Genomic DNA, 20,599 nt, shown 5'->3' on the forward strand with positions numbered 1-20,599 from the left:
GTTTTGGTCATTTTTGTTTTAATGGTTTTATTTAGAAAGGGAGAGAAACATCAGTTGTGTGGGTTGCCTCTCATGTGTCCCCAACTGGGGACCTGGCCTGCAACCCATGTGCCCTGACTGGGAATCAGATTAGTGGCCCTTGGGGTTGTAGGCTGGCACTCAATCCACTAAGCCACATCAGTCAGGGCCTTTTTTTTTTTATTTAAAACAAAACATTAACATGGTTTTAACAATTCTGAGTTAACTGCTGCATCACAGTAGCACAAAGGCTAATCAATTGCAGATGTTCATCAGCACCATCTGCTAAGCATTTATCTACTTCCTACAAGAAAAAGAAAAGGTTAGTAAATTTCCTTTTCTCAGGTATAAATATTTTGTTGAAATGTGCAAAAATGCCTACTTACAGCAAGTTTTTCTGTAATAATGGACTTTTGTTTATCAGAAAGGTCGTCGTTTTCTACAACTACATCATGAAATTGATTTACAAGCTGAGTTGCTGCATGACCTTCACTTATTAAGTCCTGTAACAAAAAAAAAAGGGTGTTTGTGATGTCATTATTTTTCTCTCCCCAAAGTTAGTAAAATAACTTTACCTTACCTTTACTACAGCTTCTAGTTTGTCAAAAGAGCCACTCTGACAAGCAGCAAATACTCCATCAATCGTCTCAGCTGGTATCATCTAAAAAGGTGTTTTAAAGGTGAAGACACTTTGGGCATTACTCTGCAAAGCTTATGCCCAGCCCACGCCTTTCTGTTCATGCTTGGTTAGTTCATTGGGTCCTATTATAGGGTGTAAAGCTGTTATCCTGATAGATACTGAATCTAGAGCATCAAGAAGGCAAGGATCTGGAAAAGGGGCCAGCTGTAAGCCTTGGGCTCAATTCTGAGTTTCAGAGAGGTGATCCAGAGTCCAGTCACTATGCAATAAGGGTGATGTATTTGTTACTTTTAAGTTTGGGGCCTCTGGCTTTAACCGTACACCTCAGAGCGGTGGTTAAAATCAAACAAGTAATTTGAAAAGGAATCTCAAGTGGGTGTGCCCCTCAAGAAAGGTGGCACTAATAATCAGTTTAAAATGTTTCTAATACCCAGATAAAGGGAACTAATGCTGTTTCATTATGGTATGAAAATGCTAAGGCCTAACAGGAGTATGTAAAGAAGAGATGTGACACTCCATTTTTCTCTTAATAGGGTTAAATCATTCACTGCCACATGCCCAAAGCACTCTGTACCCCCAGGTACTCACTTAGCTAGCACAGTACTTGGCACATGCTATAGACTAAATGTGACCCCCTCAATATGTTAGAAAATCCCTAAAGTGATGGTATTTGGAGGGGGCCTTTGGAGGTAACTCGGTCATGAGGGTGGAGCACTCATGGAATTAGTGTCCTTATAAAAGGAAGGGGCCAGAGAGCTCTCTTCTGCCACAGGAAGATTCAGGCTGTGAATCAGGGGTCCACTAACTATAAAGTAGGTCCTTCTAATAACAGTCTGGGTGCCTTGATCTTGGACTTCCCAGCCTCCAGAACTACTGAATGAATCTGTAAGCTGCACAGCCTGATGTTTTGTTCCAGCAGCCTGAAGGGACTAAACATGCATTCTGTATGTATATACTTAGATGAAAATTTTCTAAAAGCCACAAAGAGCCTCCTAAAAGAATTTAAGAATAACTAGTGCTCTTACCCCAGCAATGTCTGTGATCACCTTCTCTGTGACCTCCTTCCCACCTGTTAATCGAGTAGCACTTTGAAGAAATGTAATGGCCTTTCTCAAGTCTCCTTCTGATACTTTAACAAGACAAGACACTCCCTGAAGGGAAAAAGAAGTTTTGTGTTTGTTTTTTTTTTTTTAACCTTGGATGACCAACTAAGGCTTTTTGATTTTAATCAAATGAAAAGCACTATATTTTACCCTAGAGTAACTGGGGAAAAAATAGAATTCATGGAGATAGCCTCAGTTCAATGGAAGGATAGAGATCTCTTGCCTTTGAAAGAAATTTGCAGACAGATGTTCCATACTTCTCATCCTATTTTCTCAGTTACATAAAGCAAAGAAAGTTCAAATTATGGTTCAATTCTGTTCTAAGTAAAAAGCCTATACTTTCACTACTAGAATTTCATACCAAGGAGACTAAAATCTTGTCATGCAAAGATCTGTTGTTGCAGAATTTGAATTATATGTATGACATCTGCCCCAGTTTTGGGTCTCTAAAATGCTGCTAGATAATACACTTGTAATGGCAATAAAAAAGACAACCTGTAATTTCTAGATATTCCAACTTGTTCATTTAGTTTAACTTTGCCTGAAGAATTGGCATCAGAAATTGAAGTAACACACATGACTCCTTTTCAGGGCCTCTTCATATACATTCATCGAAGGAATTAGTAATTACCTCACTGCTAATTTTGACATGTTCTTTATCAGCAATGTCTAGTAATCGCTGCTGTTGAATTTTGTCTGACAGAGGTTTGAAGCGGAATTTAGAACATCTAGAGGTCAGAGGTTCAATTATTCTGTAAAATAATGGAAAAAGCAAATCAATGTCTAAAGAAGGATGCCACCTCAAAAACTCATTTTTGTCAAGATTTGATGGAGAACATAAACAGTAATGTAGCTGTGAAACATTTTTTTCTTTCCCTAACTGGGGGTTACCAAATTAACACTGCCTAGCATCTATCTTCAGGGCAATACACATACCGACTGACATAGTTACAGATGAGGCAGAATCGGGTGGTTTTAGACTCTTTCTCCATGGTACGTCTTAAAGCTGCCTGAGCAGCTGAGGTCATAGAATCTGCTTCATCCAGAATCACAATCTTAAAAGGAGGACATGGCTTCCCACTGATTCAGAGAAACATATAGAAGTTAAAATTCACATCATCACAATCTAATTTTAGAACGTCCTGATCATCCCAAAAAGAAATCCCATGCCCAATGCCATTCTTCTCCCAACTCTCCCATGTTTTGACCCTTATGAATAATGCCGTTATGAGCATTTGTATACATGTTTCGAACAGACATGTTTTCATTTCTTGTGGGTTTATGTTTAGGGGTAAAATTGCTGGGTCGTGGTACTCTGTGTTTAACTTTTTAGCCAAACTGGCTGCATCATTTTATGTTCCAACCAGCACTGTATAATGAATATATTTTCATATGTAAATTAGCCTTTTGGGTATCTTCTTTGGAGTAATGTCTAGTCACATACTTTGCCCATTTTAAAATTGGGTCGTCTTTTTATTATTGAATTGTAAAAGCTCTTTATATATTCTTGAGCTAAGTGCCTTATCAGATGTTTTATATGCACTCTAAATTCAAGTTGCGTATCAAAAATTAGTCATTCACTTTCTACAAATTCTTAATGCGTCCTCTGATATATCAGAATTTACCAAAAATTTAATATTGGAACTTTGCCACCTAAGGAATATAAGTAGTTGACTAGATGTCCCTGTTTAACTCAGGGCAGTCCTATTAATTATTAATAATACCTCCTCTTTCACTCTAAAAGCATCTAAGCTGAGACAAGAAATTATACCTTCACCCTAATTATGAAATATACCTTGAAGCTTAATATACCTGGCTATTTTTTTTAGTAACAATAGCAAAAGTCAGGATTTTTGTTATACATGCAAATTTGATTAATAAATACTCCTTAGGAAAAATATCAGCAAAACCCTAGACAGCTAAAGAAAATTAATTATAATAGGTCATTTCTGGCTTTAAATTAATTTAGATAAAAATATGATCTACCATGAAAAAGGACTTGCAAATTTGGCAGAAATATGCTTTTTAAACCAATACAAGGGGGACCCCAAAAAACTGGAATTAATCTTCCAGAAGGTGGGCTCCTTGTAGTACAGGCTTTCCCTGCTAGATATTTCTGTATCAGTGTCCTAGCTAGCATTGTTGTGAGAGGCTGTGTTCGGGTTCAATGAATTATTTTGAAGACTCAACACATTGGCCCACTTCATGATGGGTGACTTCTGAGCACATCTGCCCACAATGTGTGCTAAGTGTTCAGCAGTTTTTAAACAAAAATGACATGACCCCTGTACCCCATCCTCCCTATTCGCCCAATCTCGCCCCAAGTGACCTTTTTTTTTTGTTTCCCCAGATGAAGAAAGTCCTCAAAGGGAAATGTTTTGCTGATGTGGAAGAGGTGAAACAAAAAAACGGCAGAAACACTAAAAGGCATCAAAATCGATGAGTTCAAAAACTGAGCAGTGGAAAAAAATGTCTCAACAGGTGTGTTGTATCAGTGGAGAGTTCTTTGAAGGTGATGAAGTTTAAACGTTTAAGAATAAATACACTTTTTTAATAAATAAGTTTCATGGAGGGGGTATCCCCTTATACGACGACATGGGATGGAAAAGGGAAGGTGAGTGTAACTTACTCTGAACGACTTCCTGAAACAGTTAATTGAGCAAAATTCTTCACTTTCTCTCTAATTACTTGTATTCCACGTTCATCAGATGCATTTAACTCAAGAACTCTTAATCGAAAAAGTTCATGCCTATGTCAAAATGAAGGAAATACAAAACATCATAGAGCATATAACTGAGGTTTAACCACATTTTAACATTTGCATGTCCTGCAGTGGTTTAAAATCCACTTACTAAACAATATAAGGTATACAATCACTTTTATATTTTCTCTTTTGCAGAGACAGTTAACATTTTGCTTTTTTCCATGCTTTTGAAAAATAAGTACATGATATCACATGTTTAAAATATTAAATCAATTTTCCATTTGGTATTGCATCAAAACCATCTTGCCATGTCATCAGAACCTCCAGAAATACAATTTTAATAGCTATGTGACATTCCATCCTATGTATCATCACTTATTTAACATCTGTCTATTTTTTAGACAAATAGTATTAAGTATGTTACAATTTTAAATAACACTGCAATGTAGCATATTTTAAATTATTTCCATATGTAGCTTGCTATAAGGAAAATTGCTAGGTTAAAAACCTGAATAGTTTCTTAAAGTGAATTTTTAAGAAAATTATTAAAAGTAGCTCACTATAGGAAAATCTAAGAAATCAAAAAATAATTAAAACTGTTACACCCAAAGCACTATTTTGAAAACTCCCAGTCATTTTTCTAAATATTTATACATATTTTTAATAAACAAGATTTAGATTATTTTTCCTAAATAGCATGACATCCCAACTATTTTTTCTATGGGTATAGATGTTTAGGAAGCTCTTTGCATATATTTGCTATTTTATTTGGTGTTTCAAGAAGCTTTTATTTATTTTTAGACAGAAGAGAAGGAAGGGAGAGAGGAAGAGAAACACCAATTTTTTCCTCTTATGTACCCCCAAACTGGGGACCTTGCCTAACAACATGTGCCCTGACTGGGAATCAAACCAGTGATCCTTTGGTTCACAGGCTGGCACTCAATCCACTGAGCCATGCCAGCCAGGGCTCTTTGCATATATTTTCTATTTTAAAACCATGTATAGTATTAAATGTGAAATTTATACTTAAAATACATTCTTTTAGTTCTAAAAGGATACTTTAAAAATTACATAATTTTTATGTATTTAGACTTACTCTAGAATAACTAATAATAAACTACTTAATAATTTCATTATAACTACCTTGCTAAGACTGGTTCAGTGCGGGTCTAACTGAGGAGTTGTGGAATAATTAGAAAAACTTTTAGAATTTCCTTAGGAAACAAAAATCATCAAATAAATACAATACTAGGTTCACAGCAGCTTTGCCTTTTGTCTTCCCATTTGGTGGTGGCAGAGGCATCTAATTTTCATATATAGAATTTCAGATATACCCTTTGGTCATATAGCCCGATATAAAAAATTCTGGATAAATTCAAGATACTTTTGGTATATTGGAGCATGTTGCATGGGTATCAGACCTGGACTGATATCTTTCTAGGTAAAGGGCTCCTAGATGATTGTTGGCTAAGCCAAGACATAATCTAGGAAGAGGACTCTAGGAAGGTGGCCCAAAAGTGCTGTATCTGGAATCATACTGCATCAGCTACCACACACAATGCTTAAACTCAGGATATCTGAGGCCAAGGAGCAGGCCCAGCCACTCCAGAGACAGGGCCTAGAAAAGCCAGAGCAAGAAGGAACTCAAGAAGAGGTAGTTTAGGTCAGTAGCATAAGACACAACAGATCTGATCACATAACACAGATATGAACACAATCATTAAGAGTGATGAAACTCAATATGACTGGAGATAGGTTCGGTTCTCTAGGCCCAAGCTCATAATGAAAAAAAAAAGTGATAAATATCAGGAGGCTCCTTGTATGCAGTATATTCAAGCATTTGAGTAAGGTTCAGAATGAAGGTTACAAAAGATGTAGGCAAGCTAATTTATTGGAGAGGAGGAAGTGGAAATGAGTGCACTGGATTAATAAAAATTCAGAAACAAAAACAAACCCAACGATTTCACAGAGAAACAAACTGCAAATTTTTGGAGAATTTTTGCAGTGTCAAGCAGTGTCAAGTCTAAAATAAGAGTGAGATTTCAACTTACCCAAAGAGTTCCCTAGCTGCTGCCAAAATAGTGGATGTTTTTCCAGTTCCAGGTGGTCCGTAGAACAAGAGATTAGGAAGCTGTAGAAGTTAAATTTTATTGTTTTTAAATTGTACACTGGAACACATATTGAAAATGATGACTGAAAATGTCTGGAACAGTGCAATAAATACCACCATAGAGAAGGCACATATATCTTAATACACAGATATTTTCATATAACCGGTAACATAGTATTAACAGTTCTAAATCCAGCGTTTTCACATAGTACTGACTTTTGTCCCAACATGTCTTTCAAATATCTTAAGCTGAATCATATTTATGATTGCTGTATACCTAATATACATAGGTGGAATTTTCAATGCAGAAATTTTTTATTTCTGAATTCCCAAGCTTCTGTCAGTTTCCTACCATACCTCTTTGCTCAGGATTGGGCAAGATTTTACATTTTGTAAAGATGTCAGTTGTTTCAAGAAGAAATAGAACAAAGGATAATTGGATTTGGCCAATATTGAGGAAAAAGGAGTGAAAATACACAGTAGGGCTTTAGATGAGCTGAAGTTGCAAGAATAGAAACATTATAAGAACTAATAAGCATCTATTAAATGCCAGGTAGTACTTCATTATGATCATGTACCCTGTAGGATGCATATATTAGGGAGAATTTATTAGAGAAAGGAAAGATAAATGAAAAAACTGGTTATCTTCTTTTATACCCTCAGTCTAGCTAGCTTGGCTCCTTATCAAGCAGACAACTGAACTGTGTTATAGATTAATAAATGTACTAAATTCTAATGAGCTCCCTTACAAAACTGTACATTTTTCAGTATGTACTTTCATGTATACATGGAAAACTAGGCAGCAGTTTATTTGCTTCCACTCTTGCCTAATCCCCACCCTCGACCCCTGCTCATCCATTCATTCTTCACCCAAGTCAATGTCGCTCTGCTTGCTACTTAAAACTATTCACTGGCTTCATACTCCAAGTGGAAAAACAAAAACAGACAAACGAATCAACCTGCTTACCATAACCTACAAGGACATCCATGATTTGCTCACCACTTCTCTTACCTTCTAGGCTCCAATTTACAACGACCTCCAATAGCTAAGCACTTTATGGCCTGCACATATGCTATCCCCCACAAGTGAGAGTCTGACTCCTCTTTCTGCTGGCCAACTCCTTGTGCATTACAAATCAGAAGCCTTCCCTGACCCTCCAATCTAAAGTAGGTCTCCTCATTAGCAGTTATTTATTATTTACTTAACTTTTGGGTTTCATTGTAAAATACGTGTCTACATTATTAGATTATAAACTTAAGAAAGTCAAGACTGTATTTGTTCTTTCACATCTATATTCTCAGCATCTCGTGCAGTACTCAATATATGCCAAATAAATCATAAATGTATAAACATAAACAATATATATTTATAAATATATTAATTAGAAGATTGTTACTGCTACATTAGTAACAAATAGCTTAAGATACAAACTATGAGACTCACTAAAAACAAAATCCAAAAAAACGCCCTTAGGCTCCTTTGTTTTTAAGGTTATAACTATTATTTGGATGCATGCATACCTCAAATTTAAAATGCTTCATCCAGGTAAGTAGCATATATAATTCAAATTCTTTAAATCTGATACAATTTATATCAAATTATATATAAAATTAATATAAATCTTTAAAACATGGTAAAATTATTAAACTTTACATTAAATAAGTCTGATACATATGCTGCATTCAAGAACTGTATGTGGATCACTAGTTATTAGGAAATACAAAACCACAACGAAATGTCACCTTACACCCATTAGAATAGCTATTATCAAAAAGACAAGAAATAACAAGGGTTGGAGAGGATGTAGAGAAAAGGGACCCTTGTACACTGCTGGTGGGAATGTAAGTTGGTGCAGCCACTATGAAAAACAATGTAGAGGTTCCTTAAAAAAATCAAGAATAGAACTACTATATAATCCAGCAATTCCTCTTCTGGGTATTTAACTGAAAAGTATGAAAACACTAGTTTGTAAAGATGTGTGTACCCCTATGCTCACTGCAGCATTATTTACAACAGCCAAGACATGAAAACAAACTAAGTGTCCATCAACGTATGATTGAATAAAGATGTGGTATATATGTACAATGGAATACTTCAGCTATATATATATAAAAAAAGATGAAATACTGCTATTTGCGACAACCTGGATGGATCTTGGAAGTATTACACTAAGTGAAATAAGCCAGATGGAAAAGGAAAAAAATATATACTTTCACTCATGTGGAATATAAATAAAAAATAACAAACTCACAGGGACAGGCAACAGAATGTTGATTACCAGACGGGATGGGTTTTGGCAGGGAAAACAAATTGGGTAAAGGGTGTCAAACATATGGTAATGGAAGGAAAATGGACCAGGTAGTGGGTTCACAATAGAGTATATAAACATTGAATTATAATGTACACCTGAAATTTCTATGATGTTATTAATCAATGTTACCTTAAAAATTTAATTAAAATTTAATTAACATACACATAATGGAATTTTATTCAGCCATAAAGTACTAGGAAGTCCCGCCATTTGTAACAACCTGGATGAACCTTGAGGGCATTGTGCCATGTGAAATAAGTCAGCCAGAGAAAGACAAATACTGTACAATCTCACTTATGTGCATAATAAAAAAAAAAACTAATTAAAAAAGAGCCAGGGGCCGGGAGAGGGGAAACTGGAAGAAGGTGGTCAGAAAGTACAAATTTCCAGTTATAAAATAAATAAGCACTAAGGATGTAATGAACAACATGATAATTAGCACCACTGTATGATATATATAAAAGTTGTTAAGAGTGTTCTTGTAAGGGTGAACTCTTTTTCTTTTATTGTATCTGCATGAAATGGCGAATATTAACCAAACTTAAATCATTTCACAATATATACATGAAATCATTATGCTGTATACGTTAAACTTATAGAGATATATGTTAATAATATTTCAATAAACCTGGGGGGAAGAATTCTAAGCAAAGTATCAATTCTTAAAATTGATTTTTGAAAAAAGAATTATAAATTCTTCCTTAAAACTTTTTAAAATAGGCCCTGGCTGGCGTAGCTCAGTGGATTGAGTGCAGGCTGGGAACCAAAGTGTCCCAGGTTCGATTCCCAGCGAGGGTACATTCCTGGGTTGCAGGCCATAACCCCCAGCAACCGCACATTGATGTTTCTCTCTCTCTCTCTCCCTCTCTCTCCCTCTCTCTCTCTCTCTCTCTCTCTCTCTCTCTCTCTCTCTCCCCACCTCCCTCCCTTCCCTCTCTAAAAATAAATAAAATCTTAAAAAAAAAACTTTTTAAAGTGAAGGAATTATTTCCCTTTACTCTTTAGAATGAAAAAAAAATGACTTCATCTTTAAGTTTTACCAAATTTAATTTAAAAGGAAACACAAAATATTAAACAAGTGTTTAAAATTATTAATTTAGCCTTGTAAATTAGATGGTATAAAGTTAAGAGTTGAATCATAATCCCACTAGATTTGCTTAGAGTTGAGAATACTAGCAATTAAGATACACCTTGTCCTGAAATCTGGGTAAATATCACCAAGCAATTACAATTGTATACTATTAAATAATTAAAAGATAAATACCTTGATCAAATCAAATACTGGTAAAGAAAAAGATCTTAAATAGTTTTAGAAATATAACTTCTTTCAAAATATGTACTGTTGTGCTGTAACTCCAAGAAGAGAACAATGGCAGCAAAACCCAAAAGAACCTCTAATTCAAAGCAGCCAGGTTAAGAGGAAGGAAATCTTTGGAATAAAGCAAAAACCAAATACCACTTTTGGTTTTTTTGTTTGTTTAGATTTTTTTTCAGAGGGGGAGGGAGGAAGAAGAGGGAGAGAAACATTGATGTGTGTGAAGAACATCAATTGGTTACTTGTTGCATGCCCCTAGCTGGGGACCTGGCTCATAATCCAAGCATGTGCCCTGAATGGGAATCAAACTGCTGAACCTTTTGGTTCGCAGACTGGTCCTCGCCCGACCGAGCCACACTAGCCAGGGCCAAATACCACTTTCATTTTCAACTTTTTCTCTTTCTTCACTGAATATTTAAAGCATTTTATCATATAAAATTTAAACTGCCAATTCTTTATATGAGCTTATTTTGTCTCTGAATACTCTAAAATGCAAATCACTCAAGGAAATAATATCCCACTCATCAAAGCAGGAGACCCAATGTTATAACCAGAATGAAATGCTCAATTATTTTGTATTGTAGTTCAAACCAAATCCTAAAATTAGGTGAGAAATTGTATTTTTAAGTTTTTCAATTAGTTGACTTCAGTAATATTTTATATTAGTTACAGCATAGTGGTTAGACATTTATATAATTTACAAAGTGATCCTTCCCTTAGAAGCCAAGTACCCATCTGGCACCATACAATATTGACTATATTCCCTATGCTGTACTTTACAGCTGTGACAATTTTGTAACTACCAGAGAAATTACACTTTCAAAGAATCTCTGACTTTATAGCACTTATTATCTAGAATTCTCTTATTTATTTGGTATACATGTTTATACTATCATTCCCCACCAAAATAAAAGCTCATAAGCAAAGGGACCCAGTCTGCCTTGCTCAATGTTCTATGCCTGAGCACTATAAATAATGCCATAGGATAGAATAGGAGATTCTCAACAAATATTTGTTGAACTAATCATCCACTGTACAAATAGTCATCAAGGGCCTCCCGTATACATAGCATAGTACTTAAAGGAGGCAGAAGGTTATAAAGGAAGGAAAGGGGTGAATAAATTAAATCTTAAATCTCCCAATGACATTAAATATTATCCGCTACTCACATCAGCTCCTTCTAAAGACTTTTTCAGTACTGCAACCACTTCTTCCTGGAAAGCAACTTCATCCACACATTTTGGGCGACTAGAAAAAACAAACAAACAAACAAACAGTTTATTTAGTGTATTATAGTAGCCACAGAAAAGTCTCCAAGTATTCTTTTTACCAAATACTGATGATAATTTTCATATGTTGATAATAAAATAAGAAACTTTCATAATTGGGAAATAGGTGGAAACCCCATTTGTATTTACCTTAAGCAAATATATAATAAAGAAGTAATTTTTCACTTTCCCAGACACATAGTTTGCATCTGTTATGCTTACAAAAATTAAGCGAAAAAGGATTTTATTACACTACAAATGCTAATTGGTTAAAAATTTAAAGTGAACACTTGCCTAGAAAGTAGTATTATACTGTGACAAGATCATGCACCTACACTGAAAAGGGAGAAAGAACTACTTAGTAACCTGAGGACAGACAACTGTTTTGGTTAATACATCTACATAGTTATTACATTGTCAACTGGTTAATACCAATTACTTTCATTACTTAACTGCACAAAAATGCATATCTATTTACTTTGTTGAGGGCTAACAAAATAAATTTAATCCATATGAAATATAACATACAGTTTTCATCTTAAATCATTAACTAGTGATTTTAAGAGAAGCTAAAAGTTATACTCCCAACCCTAAAATTAAGCTTTGTGCTTAGTTAACTAATCAAAGATACTCTTCTGAGTCATTTTTTTCTAATTGACTGGGTCAGTGCCAGACAAGAATTTCATGTTATGTTTTCTAGGAAAATCAGTATATGTTATAAACCAGCTTCATATTCAAATACCTGCAGAGCCCAGGCAGATAACAAAAGTGAAGAAGGCAGAGTGTAAGGCAAGAGAAAATAGGGAATATGGAGAATTGATAAACTTGTGACCTTTCCAAAATGAGCAGTATTCAAGTCCAACTGTTAGCAGTTGAGAATTTGTATCTAATTTGTTGCCTAATCTCCTGAGAAGCTGAAAACATAGTTTTTGCCTCTTTGTATGTTTTTAATTTTAAAAAATCTAGATTTTTATGTGAAACTTGCCCTTATTAAAAGAATTGTTGGTGCCAAAACATGAGGGTCTTGTTGGCCTGTAAGTAATCTACAATCCCTTGGTGATTACTGAGGCTGCACTTGGGGTTACAACTTGTCATAACACCACTTAGCTGACTGAAATTTAAGTGCCACTTTAAGTGTTGGGTTGGGTAACTTTTAGACTTTATTTTTAGAGAGAGGGGAGAGAGAAAGAGAGGGAAAGATAGATCAATTGGTTGCTTCTTGTAAGCCCCCAACTGGGACCCTGGCCTACAACCCAGGCATATGCCCTGACTGGGAATCAAACAAGTGACCTTTTGGTTTGCAGGCCATGCTCAATCCACTGAGCCATACCAGACAGGGCTCAAGTGTTGGTTTTACCAAAAATGTATAAAAAACAAAAACTCAACAATTTCCACCTATCAGTAATGAAAAGGGAACAGATTATGTGGACTTAAATAGAACTCCTGACCAAGAGCCAGCTTATACAAATTTTGTTTTCTTTAATGCTGAATCCCAAGTGCTAAAACCATAGACCTGAGTTAAATACATTTTTAAAGATTTTATTTATTTATTTTTTAGGGAGAGGGAATAGGAGGGAGAAAGAGACGGTGAGAAACATTGATGTGTGAGAGAATCATCAACTAATTGGTTGCCTCTTGCACACGTCCCATCCAGGCATGGGGTTGGCAACCCAGGCATGTGCCCTGACCAGGAATTGAACTGGCAACCTTTCGCTTTGTGGGACAATGCCCAACCAACTGAGCCATGCTGCTCAGACTAGACCTGAGTTATAGATTCTAAGGTATCTTTTAGTTCCAAGGTTCTATAACATACATAATTGCGTGATTTTCGAGGACAAAGTCTAAACAGAGCAAATCACCCCTCAAGTTTAAAAAAAAAGTGATCAAAGCTGATTAGAGATGTAATTTATTAACAATTTCAACAAAAACACAAGAGTTCTTACTATTTTTCCACCCATGGAACAGGTTTGGCTTTCTTGTTCTCACCACTGCTCCCAGCAGTGGCAGCTGTCCCTCGATCCTTGGGCAATGGTGGTTTAGTACTGATAGATGTGCCTTTTAGAAATGCCTGCATGGTTACTTCACCCTGCTCAGGTGCAAGACAGAAAAAAAGCTCTTTTGAAACCGTTATGAAGAAGTACAGTCAGAAAGCACACTTACCCTTGTGCAAAGATATTCAATAATTACTTAATATAGGGCATCACCCCATCACCCATGACCGACCTAGCACCCTCTCAACGCATTGTACTGAAAGCTGCAGAGACCATAAAAAAGGGCTTAAGGGACTTAGAATCTATTCTCAATGAGGGAGTTACAGAATAAAGATACATCTTACATCAGAATATTTTTTTTAAGTTCCAAACTTTTTGATAAATATGTCATTGATGGCCAAACTCTGCATTGGCCTCTATACAGTCTCTTCCATTTTGGTCATGGGCTTAGCTCTAGCTCAGCCTCTGGAATGGACTCAGCCATTTGGAGTGCTGGGACCTCAAATGAGAACCTCCACTTTTGGGGAGTGAGAGAGGGGCTAGAGCTCCACTCAAGGGCCCGTTTTACTGGCAGAGCCCATTATTGCCTTCAGAAACTATTTTCTGGGGAGAGCCGGTATAGTTGGGGAAATCTGTTAAAATGTAAACAGTTGTTTTTGCTCATTTGAAGAAATCAACACTGCAGAAATGGTAGAGTTAAAAAAATTCACACAAACTCTCACCCAGAAGGTAACCACTATTAACATTCAAGTAAAGAGAAGGCTGTTTTCAGGGATAGAAAGGCGTCATTAGCTTGTCCGAAAATTCTCAGCTTTAGTAGCCATTCTGTTTTTGTCACTGCTAGGTCCCCACGGCCTACTGCACCATGAGAGCTGCTCCACAATATCTGACGACTGAATCGCCATTTATGAAACACAGGTTCCCCTTCTGTAAAAAGAGCTAAGGCCTATTCCATAAAGCAACTGAGTTAAATAAAAGATTGTGCAAACACAGTTCTGTACTTGGCTTATGGGTATATACTCAGCAAACAAAATACACTGTTAATATCTGTAAATAGCGACGGTTTTTTAACGTGCTGGATTACTCCATTCCTGCCACAGGCTGCTAAATAGAATAGAGCCCAGAACCGGGCTCTGAAAGATGCTGTACTGTGTCACTGTTTTCCCGAAGGGGTAGGGAGCTAGGCCAGAGCGCTGGTCCAGCCCTGTGCGCATTACAACGTAGGTGGAAGACAACACAGGGGCATCACCGGCGCAGCAGCTGAGGAAGGGGAAGGCGACCGTTGCAACTTCTACGGCTGGTCACCTGTGATCCCCGGCTCCCCGCGCGTGTTCCCGGGCTCTGCCTAGGCCTTTCAGTTCGTCTCCGGAGCGAGGACGCCGCCGGCTCGTTCCTGGGGCTTCTGGGACGGTGAAAGGGCGAGGCAGTATCGAAGTTTTAGCTCCGTTCCCCAATCTGAAAATATCAGGTTCAGAGAGCCCCGAGCGGCCTGACACGGTGACACAGATGCTGCAGTCTGCAGGGTAGCCTAAGTTCCCGCCACGAAGCGGCCGGCGAGGGGCACGGCGGGAACCCGCGGATGTAAGCGTCACTTCCGGCCCGCCGCGCGCCCCGGCCCGGGTTAAAGCAGCCTTCTAGGCCCGCAGGGTTTTGCTTAAAGACGCGAGAAGACACACAGGGTTTTAGGGTTGCATAGACTGGGACGAGGATGACTGAGGAGGGGTAAAGACAGCTTCACCCTGCCCTCCTGCATTCTTCCCACTGGAGACTGCAGTGCAAAGGTGTCTGACCGCGACCGACCCGCGGAGACGCGCGGGTTCGGCCTGCTCAGCGAACGTGGGCGGGGAGGGATCTGCGGCCGGTCACCCGCGGAAGCCGTTGGGTAGGGGTGTGCGAGCTTCCGGAACCCCGCGGTCCACCGAGGGACTCCAAAGGTTCATTCCCTTTTGGGGTTGGAATCTGTATAAACTGTCCCTCACTGTGAACTTAATACCAATGAGGCATCTCGCTGGCCTTTCCGAGGCAACGCAATTCGGCTTTCAACCTGCTTCGCGCCAAGGACGGTGATTGGGGAGGGTGGAGTCGCTCTTTCGCCAGCAGAGGGCACCCACCCGAAGGATCCATATTCTCTCTTTGCCTTCGTAGTCACGGAGTAAAGCGAGCGCGCTTTTAAAGGTAGAAACGTCTGAGGAAATGCCTTTCCTACCCTGTTTGGGTGCATATGGGTACGCAACAGGGTCTATTAGTGTCTACTCGTGGGTGAGAGGATGGACCTTGCCATGCAGCTAACAGTCATCAAATCCCAGAGCCCTGGCCAGAAACCTGGTGGTGAGGATGCTCAATAAAAAAAGGATTGATAATGTTTAATTCCACCAGAGTCCAAGTACTGTGGACTCTAGATTTCTGTTGCACTTGCATCACAGTACAACTTCTGCCCAATCATGCCTGCCTGACCCCTCTCAGGCGTTGGTTCCAAAAGTACCACGCAATAAAAACCCTGCATGAAAATCTCAGAATCTGTTTCCTAAGGAATTCAACCAATGACGGTTGGTACAAGAAGTGGTCCTAGAAAAAGACTAAGATGAAGTTTTGAAGTTGAGTCATTACCAGCCTTCTGGTAATGAAAACCCTGTCTCTGGTGGTAGTGGAACACTGAAAGCCCCTGGAACCCTAGGGCAACTGTTCAGACTTTCACCAGTGGCAAACGAGACTGGGATGCCTGTGGAAGGGAGTGTACGAACACATGCAATATCTCAGGGCTTTTAGGAAATAGTAATTATAAGAACTTTGAAATTGGATGGCCATTTGGCGGAGGGCTCATTAGTTCAGAATGAAAGAAAAACAGTTTTAAAGACAATGAAATTCTGAAGGTGATTAATTTCCAGTATCAGACCAAGTGTGGAAGCCAGAGGGTCTCTTTGGCAACATATAAAATGATTTACACATCTCATAGCCACAGGACAAAAAATAAAATAAAAATAAAAAATAAATCTTTGGGATAGACCCCAAAAATTAGTTATAGGAGTAGCAGAGTTCCAGAGAAGGTCAAATTCTCAACCCTACCAAGTCTGCTACACCAAGGTCAAGGCCCTAACTGAGAAAAAAAAAGTAAAAGGGGTGCTGAGACTTGAAATGGGATCATCTGGGTCAATAAATTTGAAAATCTTAAATTTCTATGTTTCCCTGAACCCTGATGATCTACAGACGTAACCTTTTCTGTTAACAGCTGATGATCATCTGTCTCTTGAGGATGTATGTATAAGCTGGGTGATATAGAGGTTTTTGTCTTCCAAGACAATACATATCTCCCATTATCCCCCACTTTCCACTTCTGACCACCAAAGCAATAACCAAAATTAAGTCACAATGTGGCCCAGCTGGAGAAATGCTGGGCCAGCTAAAGGTGGAAAATAATTATATGTGCAAGACTGGGCAACGAACTAGCAAAGCAGGAGAGCATGTGAAGGATTGTTCTGGATGAAGGGGGACAGAATATAAAATTGGAAAAGGAGAATAGACCTATGACACCAGGTTTAATATCTTGTCAAAGACCCCAGGTGATAGTATTTGGTTGGCCCTTGGAAGCTTGGAAAAAGCAATGGCCCACATTAAGCAAAGTTGAAACACCAGAACTATGGTGGCAAACACTGGAGGACAAAATCAAAAGACTCAGAGAAGTGGGATATACTATGTAAGGCTCAAAAACCATTAGCCCACTCTGTCCTTAAGATACAGTATTCTTGTCCAAAATGAGAGACAGTGAGCTGATGAAGTGTCTCCAGCACTGTTAAGAACTCAGTGTGGAGTTATCCTCTGTAGGCCAAGGCTGCTGGTGGGAGATGCTGGGACAACAGTGCAGACTTTTCTGATAGTAATGGGGACATCAGAATTCCAAAATAACAGAGGCCAGATGGCAATGCTAAACTCTCAGAAGCAAGGTAGGTACAATTGTCATCATGTCTGGCAAGGTCACAGGTAATCAGGGAAGTCTGACAGAGAACTAGGAACGTGTACAACACAGCATTTTGAGGGATGTGATAGACACTGAACAAGTGTATTGCTCCATCTATGCAACCAAAATAAATCAAAGATGGATGATCAGGAGGCTTACTGCAGCCGCAATAATAAAAAGTCATGAGTACTTTCTATATTTCCAGACCTCAGCCACTTCTCCTACACACATCTCATAGGGTGATGAAGAAGCTTAGGTCCTCAGGAAAAAAGACCCTGCAAACGCAATGGCAAAAGTATAAGGTAATGATTTCCTCAGTCTTTACCAAAAGCCATTTATTCATCTAGGGAAAGAGAAATACAAAATCTTTTAAGGTCTATTAAATACAAGGTCTGAGTTGGGATATCCAGGGACCCAAAGCACACCTCCTGTTGGAGTGGGTGGTTAGGTGTCAGGTAATAAATGGAGTTCTGGTCCAGGTCTGGCTCATGGTAGATCCACTGGTTCCACAGCTGACCTGCTGGTTATTTCCCTGGCTTCCAAAAGAATAGTTGGAATAGGCTGTACTTAGGTATCGAACCTATGTTGGTTCTTTGGCATGCAGGGCAAGGGCTATCATAATGGAGAAAGCCAAATAGAAGGCTGCAAAACCACCCTACCATTCACAGCCAAGACAGTAAATAAAAAATAATACCATTTGAAGGGGTATGGCAAATATTAGTGTCATCCTTATATACCTCAAGTAGGCAGGAATGGTGGTCCCCATCATATATGCCTATTTCATTCATCAGTATGGCCTGGACAAAAACTAGATGTACCCTGGAGGATAACTGGGTTATCATAAACTCAACTAAGTGGTAGCTGCCCCATTGCAGCTGTGGACCAGATATGATATCTTTGCTAGATCAGATTAAAATGGCCTTGGATACATAGTATCTGGCAATCAATCTGCTAAATGTATTCTTTTCCATCTTCCTTAGGAAGGAGGGCCAAAGTAGTTTACATTCTCATAGGACAGGACCAGCATACATCCATTGGTATCCCTGAATGAGTGTTAAATCTGCTGTCTGCTCTAATAGAGTCTTAAAAACCTGAGTCATCTAGACATTCTGCAGAAGACCACATGGTCTACTTATTAATGATCAGATGAGAAAGAAGTGGCAAATACATTGGAAGAACTAGGTAAAGACACATGCATTCCAGAGGGCAGGAAAAAATGGCTAAATGAAGATTCATGGGATTACCACATGAATGAAGTTTTTAGGGATCCAGTGGTTTGGGGAAAGCTGGGATATAGCCTCCCATTCCCACTAAATTAAGACAAATTACTGTTTCACATCTCACCCTGGCAGGCTTTTTGGATTGTGGGGGAAGCATATTCCATATTTAGCCATACTGTTCTCACTTGTTTATCTAGTGATAAGAAAAACTGCCAGCAGAAAAGGTTCTGTAGCTGACCCAGGCTGAGGTGCCAGCATCCCTGATGCTTGGGCAATAAAACCAGTGAGCTCTACAAATAGGTGGACTCTATGGTACTAGAGTTGTCCGTGGTGAGAAAAGATGTCATGTAGAGAAAACAGAATCACAACGCAAACCCCTATGGTGATGACACAAGTCTATGCCACCTGCAACGGAGAATTGTTCAGAAAAGCTATCCTCATGTGCTACCGGGCTCTCTGCTAGAGCTTGAGCACCTGGCCATGAGACATTAACTGACCAAGTGTCCAGATTTTCCCAGCAGGACCTGGGGCCTGTCAAATTCACCAAGCCTTCTTCAGGTTTTTACAAAGCTGTAATCAAGGCCTCAGTGGGAGCTGTGATATTATATCTGCGGATCAACTGGGCACAGAGTCACTGTGGTTAGAGCCAGAATCCAGTTCCTTACAGATTCCTTTCCTGAGATCTAGATTGTTGGTGGGGCAGATTAGGCAGAAATTAGCCCTGTGGTTTCACACCCACCAGGGAGCAGTTGATTAGGTGGCCATGGCACAGTGGCTAAGCAAGTGCTTGAGGTTCTCGAGATCCAGGCCCAAGCCCAGCTCTGTCTGTTTGGACAAATTACCTACCCTCAGTATGCCTTAAATTCTTAATCTGGTATTTTACAAAATGGTGGTAACTAACACCTGTTAAATTAAGTCTCTCTGTGAAGATTCAGTGAGTTGGAGCTCCTAGCACAGTGCCTGGCTCACGTACTTTCACTCATGTCAGCGCAATGGTACTGTCCAATGTTGCTCCAGAGGAAGAGGAGAAAGCCTCACCTGGTTCAGGCCCTCAGGCAGTGAACCAGAGGCTTCTTTAAGGGGCTCTGGCTCCCTTAAGTCAAAATGACCTTATTGATATACTAGAAACTGCCCTAAAATTTGCTTATATAATGCTTACCTCCTTTTTCCTTTAGATGAGAAAATAATCTGGAGGGAACCAAAACAAAAATATAGTTCAATCATTTAAAATCTGTGTAGGAAAAGCTGCCTGAGCTAGCAGGATCTAGAATGGCTCCATTCCACCATCTAGTGGACAATAAGGGAAAAGAGAAATTTACAGAAAAATAATCGATTTCAGGGTTTTGTTGTCAAACAAGTGTTTTCTAACTAGTGTAATTTAAACTCCCGACTAAATTCACTTATTAATAGATTCATTTAACTCTTGTAAAGCCAAACAACCACCCAATCTAGGCACTGAGCACTAAAACTAAGGTCCCCAGAACGTTTATATTTACAAACTACGAATTTCGAAGATGGTCTGTGGAAGGAAGAAAGAATGATCTTGAGTTCTTATCACCGTGAGTTTTTTCTGGCCCAACTTACCCATTTATTTTATCAATCTCTATGTATCAGTTTTGCATTCATTTTGGTACATAGACTAGGAGTAGCCTTGAGACTCTGAGGGTTGTGTCCTTCCTAAAATACTGAGCGAAATGAGTGCGGAAATAGAATCATCCCATTCATTTTCCAAAAATGTATACCAACTTAAAATGTTGGTATAGCCAAGATGAGTATTTGATAAGGCCTGTGTGAGAATTAGTTTTTTGTTGTTGTTGTCGTCATTGTTTGTTTGTTTTCTGGTGTATGTATGCACATCTCCTGTTTTTATTTCTAAGGTTATTTTGTTACATGTCTATAAGGTTATTTTGATCTGTCTAAGGGCTGGCTGACTCTTTTGAGTCAGTTTTCTCCCCTGGAAAGTGAA

General features: G+C 38.6%; 1 protein-coding gene across 1 annotated transcript; it reads right to left on the reverse strand.

Annotated features, from left to right (window-relative positions):
- Nucleotides 1-181: 181 nt before the first annotated feature.
- Nucleotides 182-15,023, reverse strand: RFC4 (replication factor C subunit 4). The gene is made up of 11 exons (XM_028504489.2): nt 14,767-15,023; nt 13,414-13,556; nt 11,372-11,450; nt 6,517-6,596; nt 4,391-4,510; nt 2,698-2,841; nt 2,393-2,513; nt 1,684-1,809; nt 599-679; nt 405-521; nt 182-322 (listed from the first exon to the last, which is right to left on the reverse strand). The coding sequence occupies exons 2-11, from the start codon at nt 13,542-13,544 to the stop codon at nt 227-229; spliced, it is 1,095 nt and encodes a 364-aa protein (XP_028360290.1). The 5' UTR covers nt 13,545-13,556; nt 14,767-15,023; the 3' UTR covers nt 182-226.
- Between the last annotated feature and the right edge of the window lie 5,576 nt (nt 15,024-20,599).

The sequence above is a fragment of the Phyllostomus discolor genome, chromosome 2 (genome assembly GCF_004126475.2).
Source record: "Phyllostomus discolor isolate MPI-MPIP mPhyDis1 chromosome 2, mPhyDis1.pri.v3, whole genome shotgun sequence".
Taxonomy (NCBI): Eukaryota; Metazoa; Chordata; class Mammalia; order Chiroptera; family Phyllostomidae; genus Phyllostomus; species Phyllostomus discolor.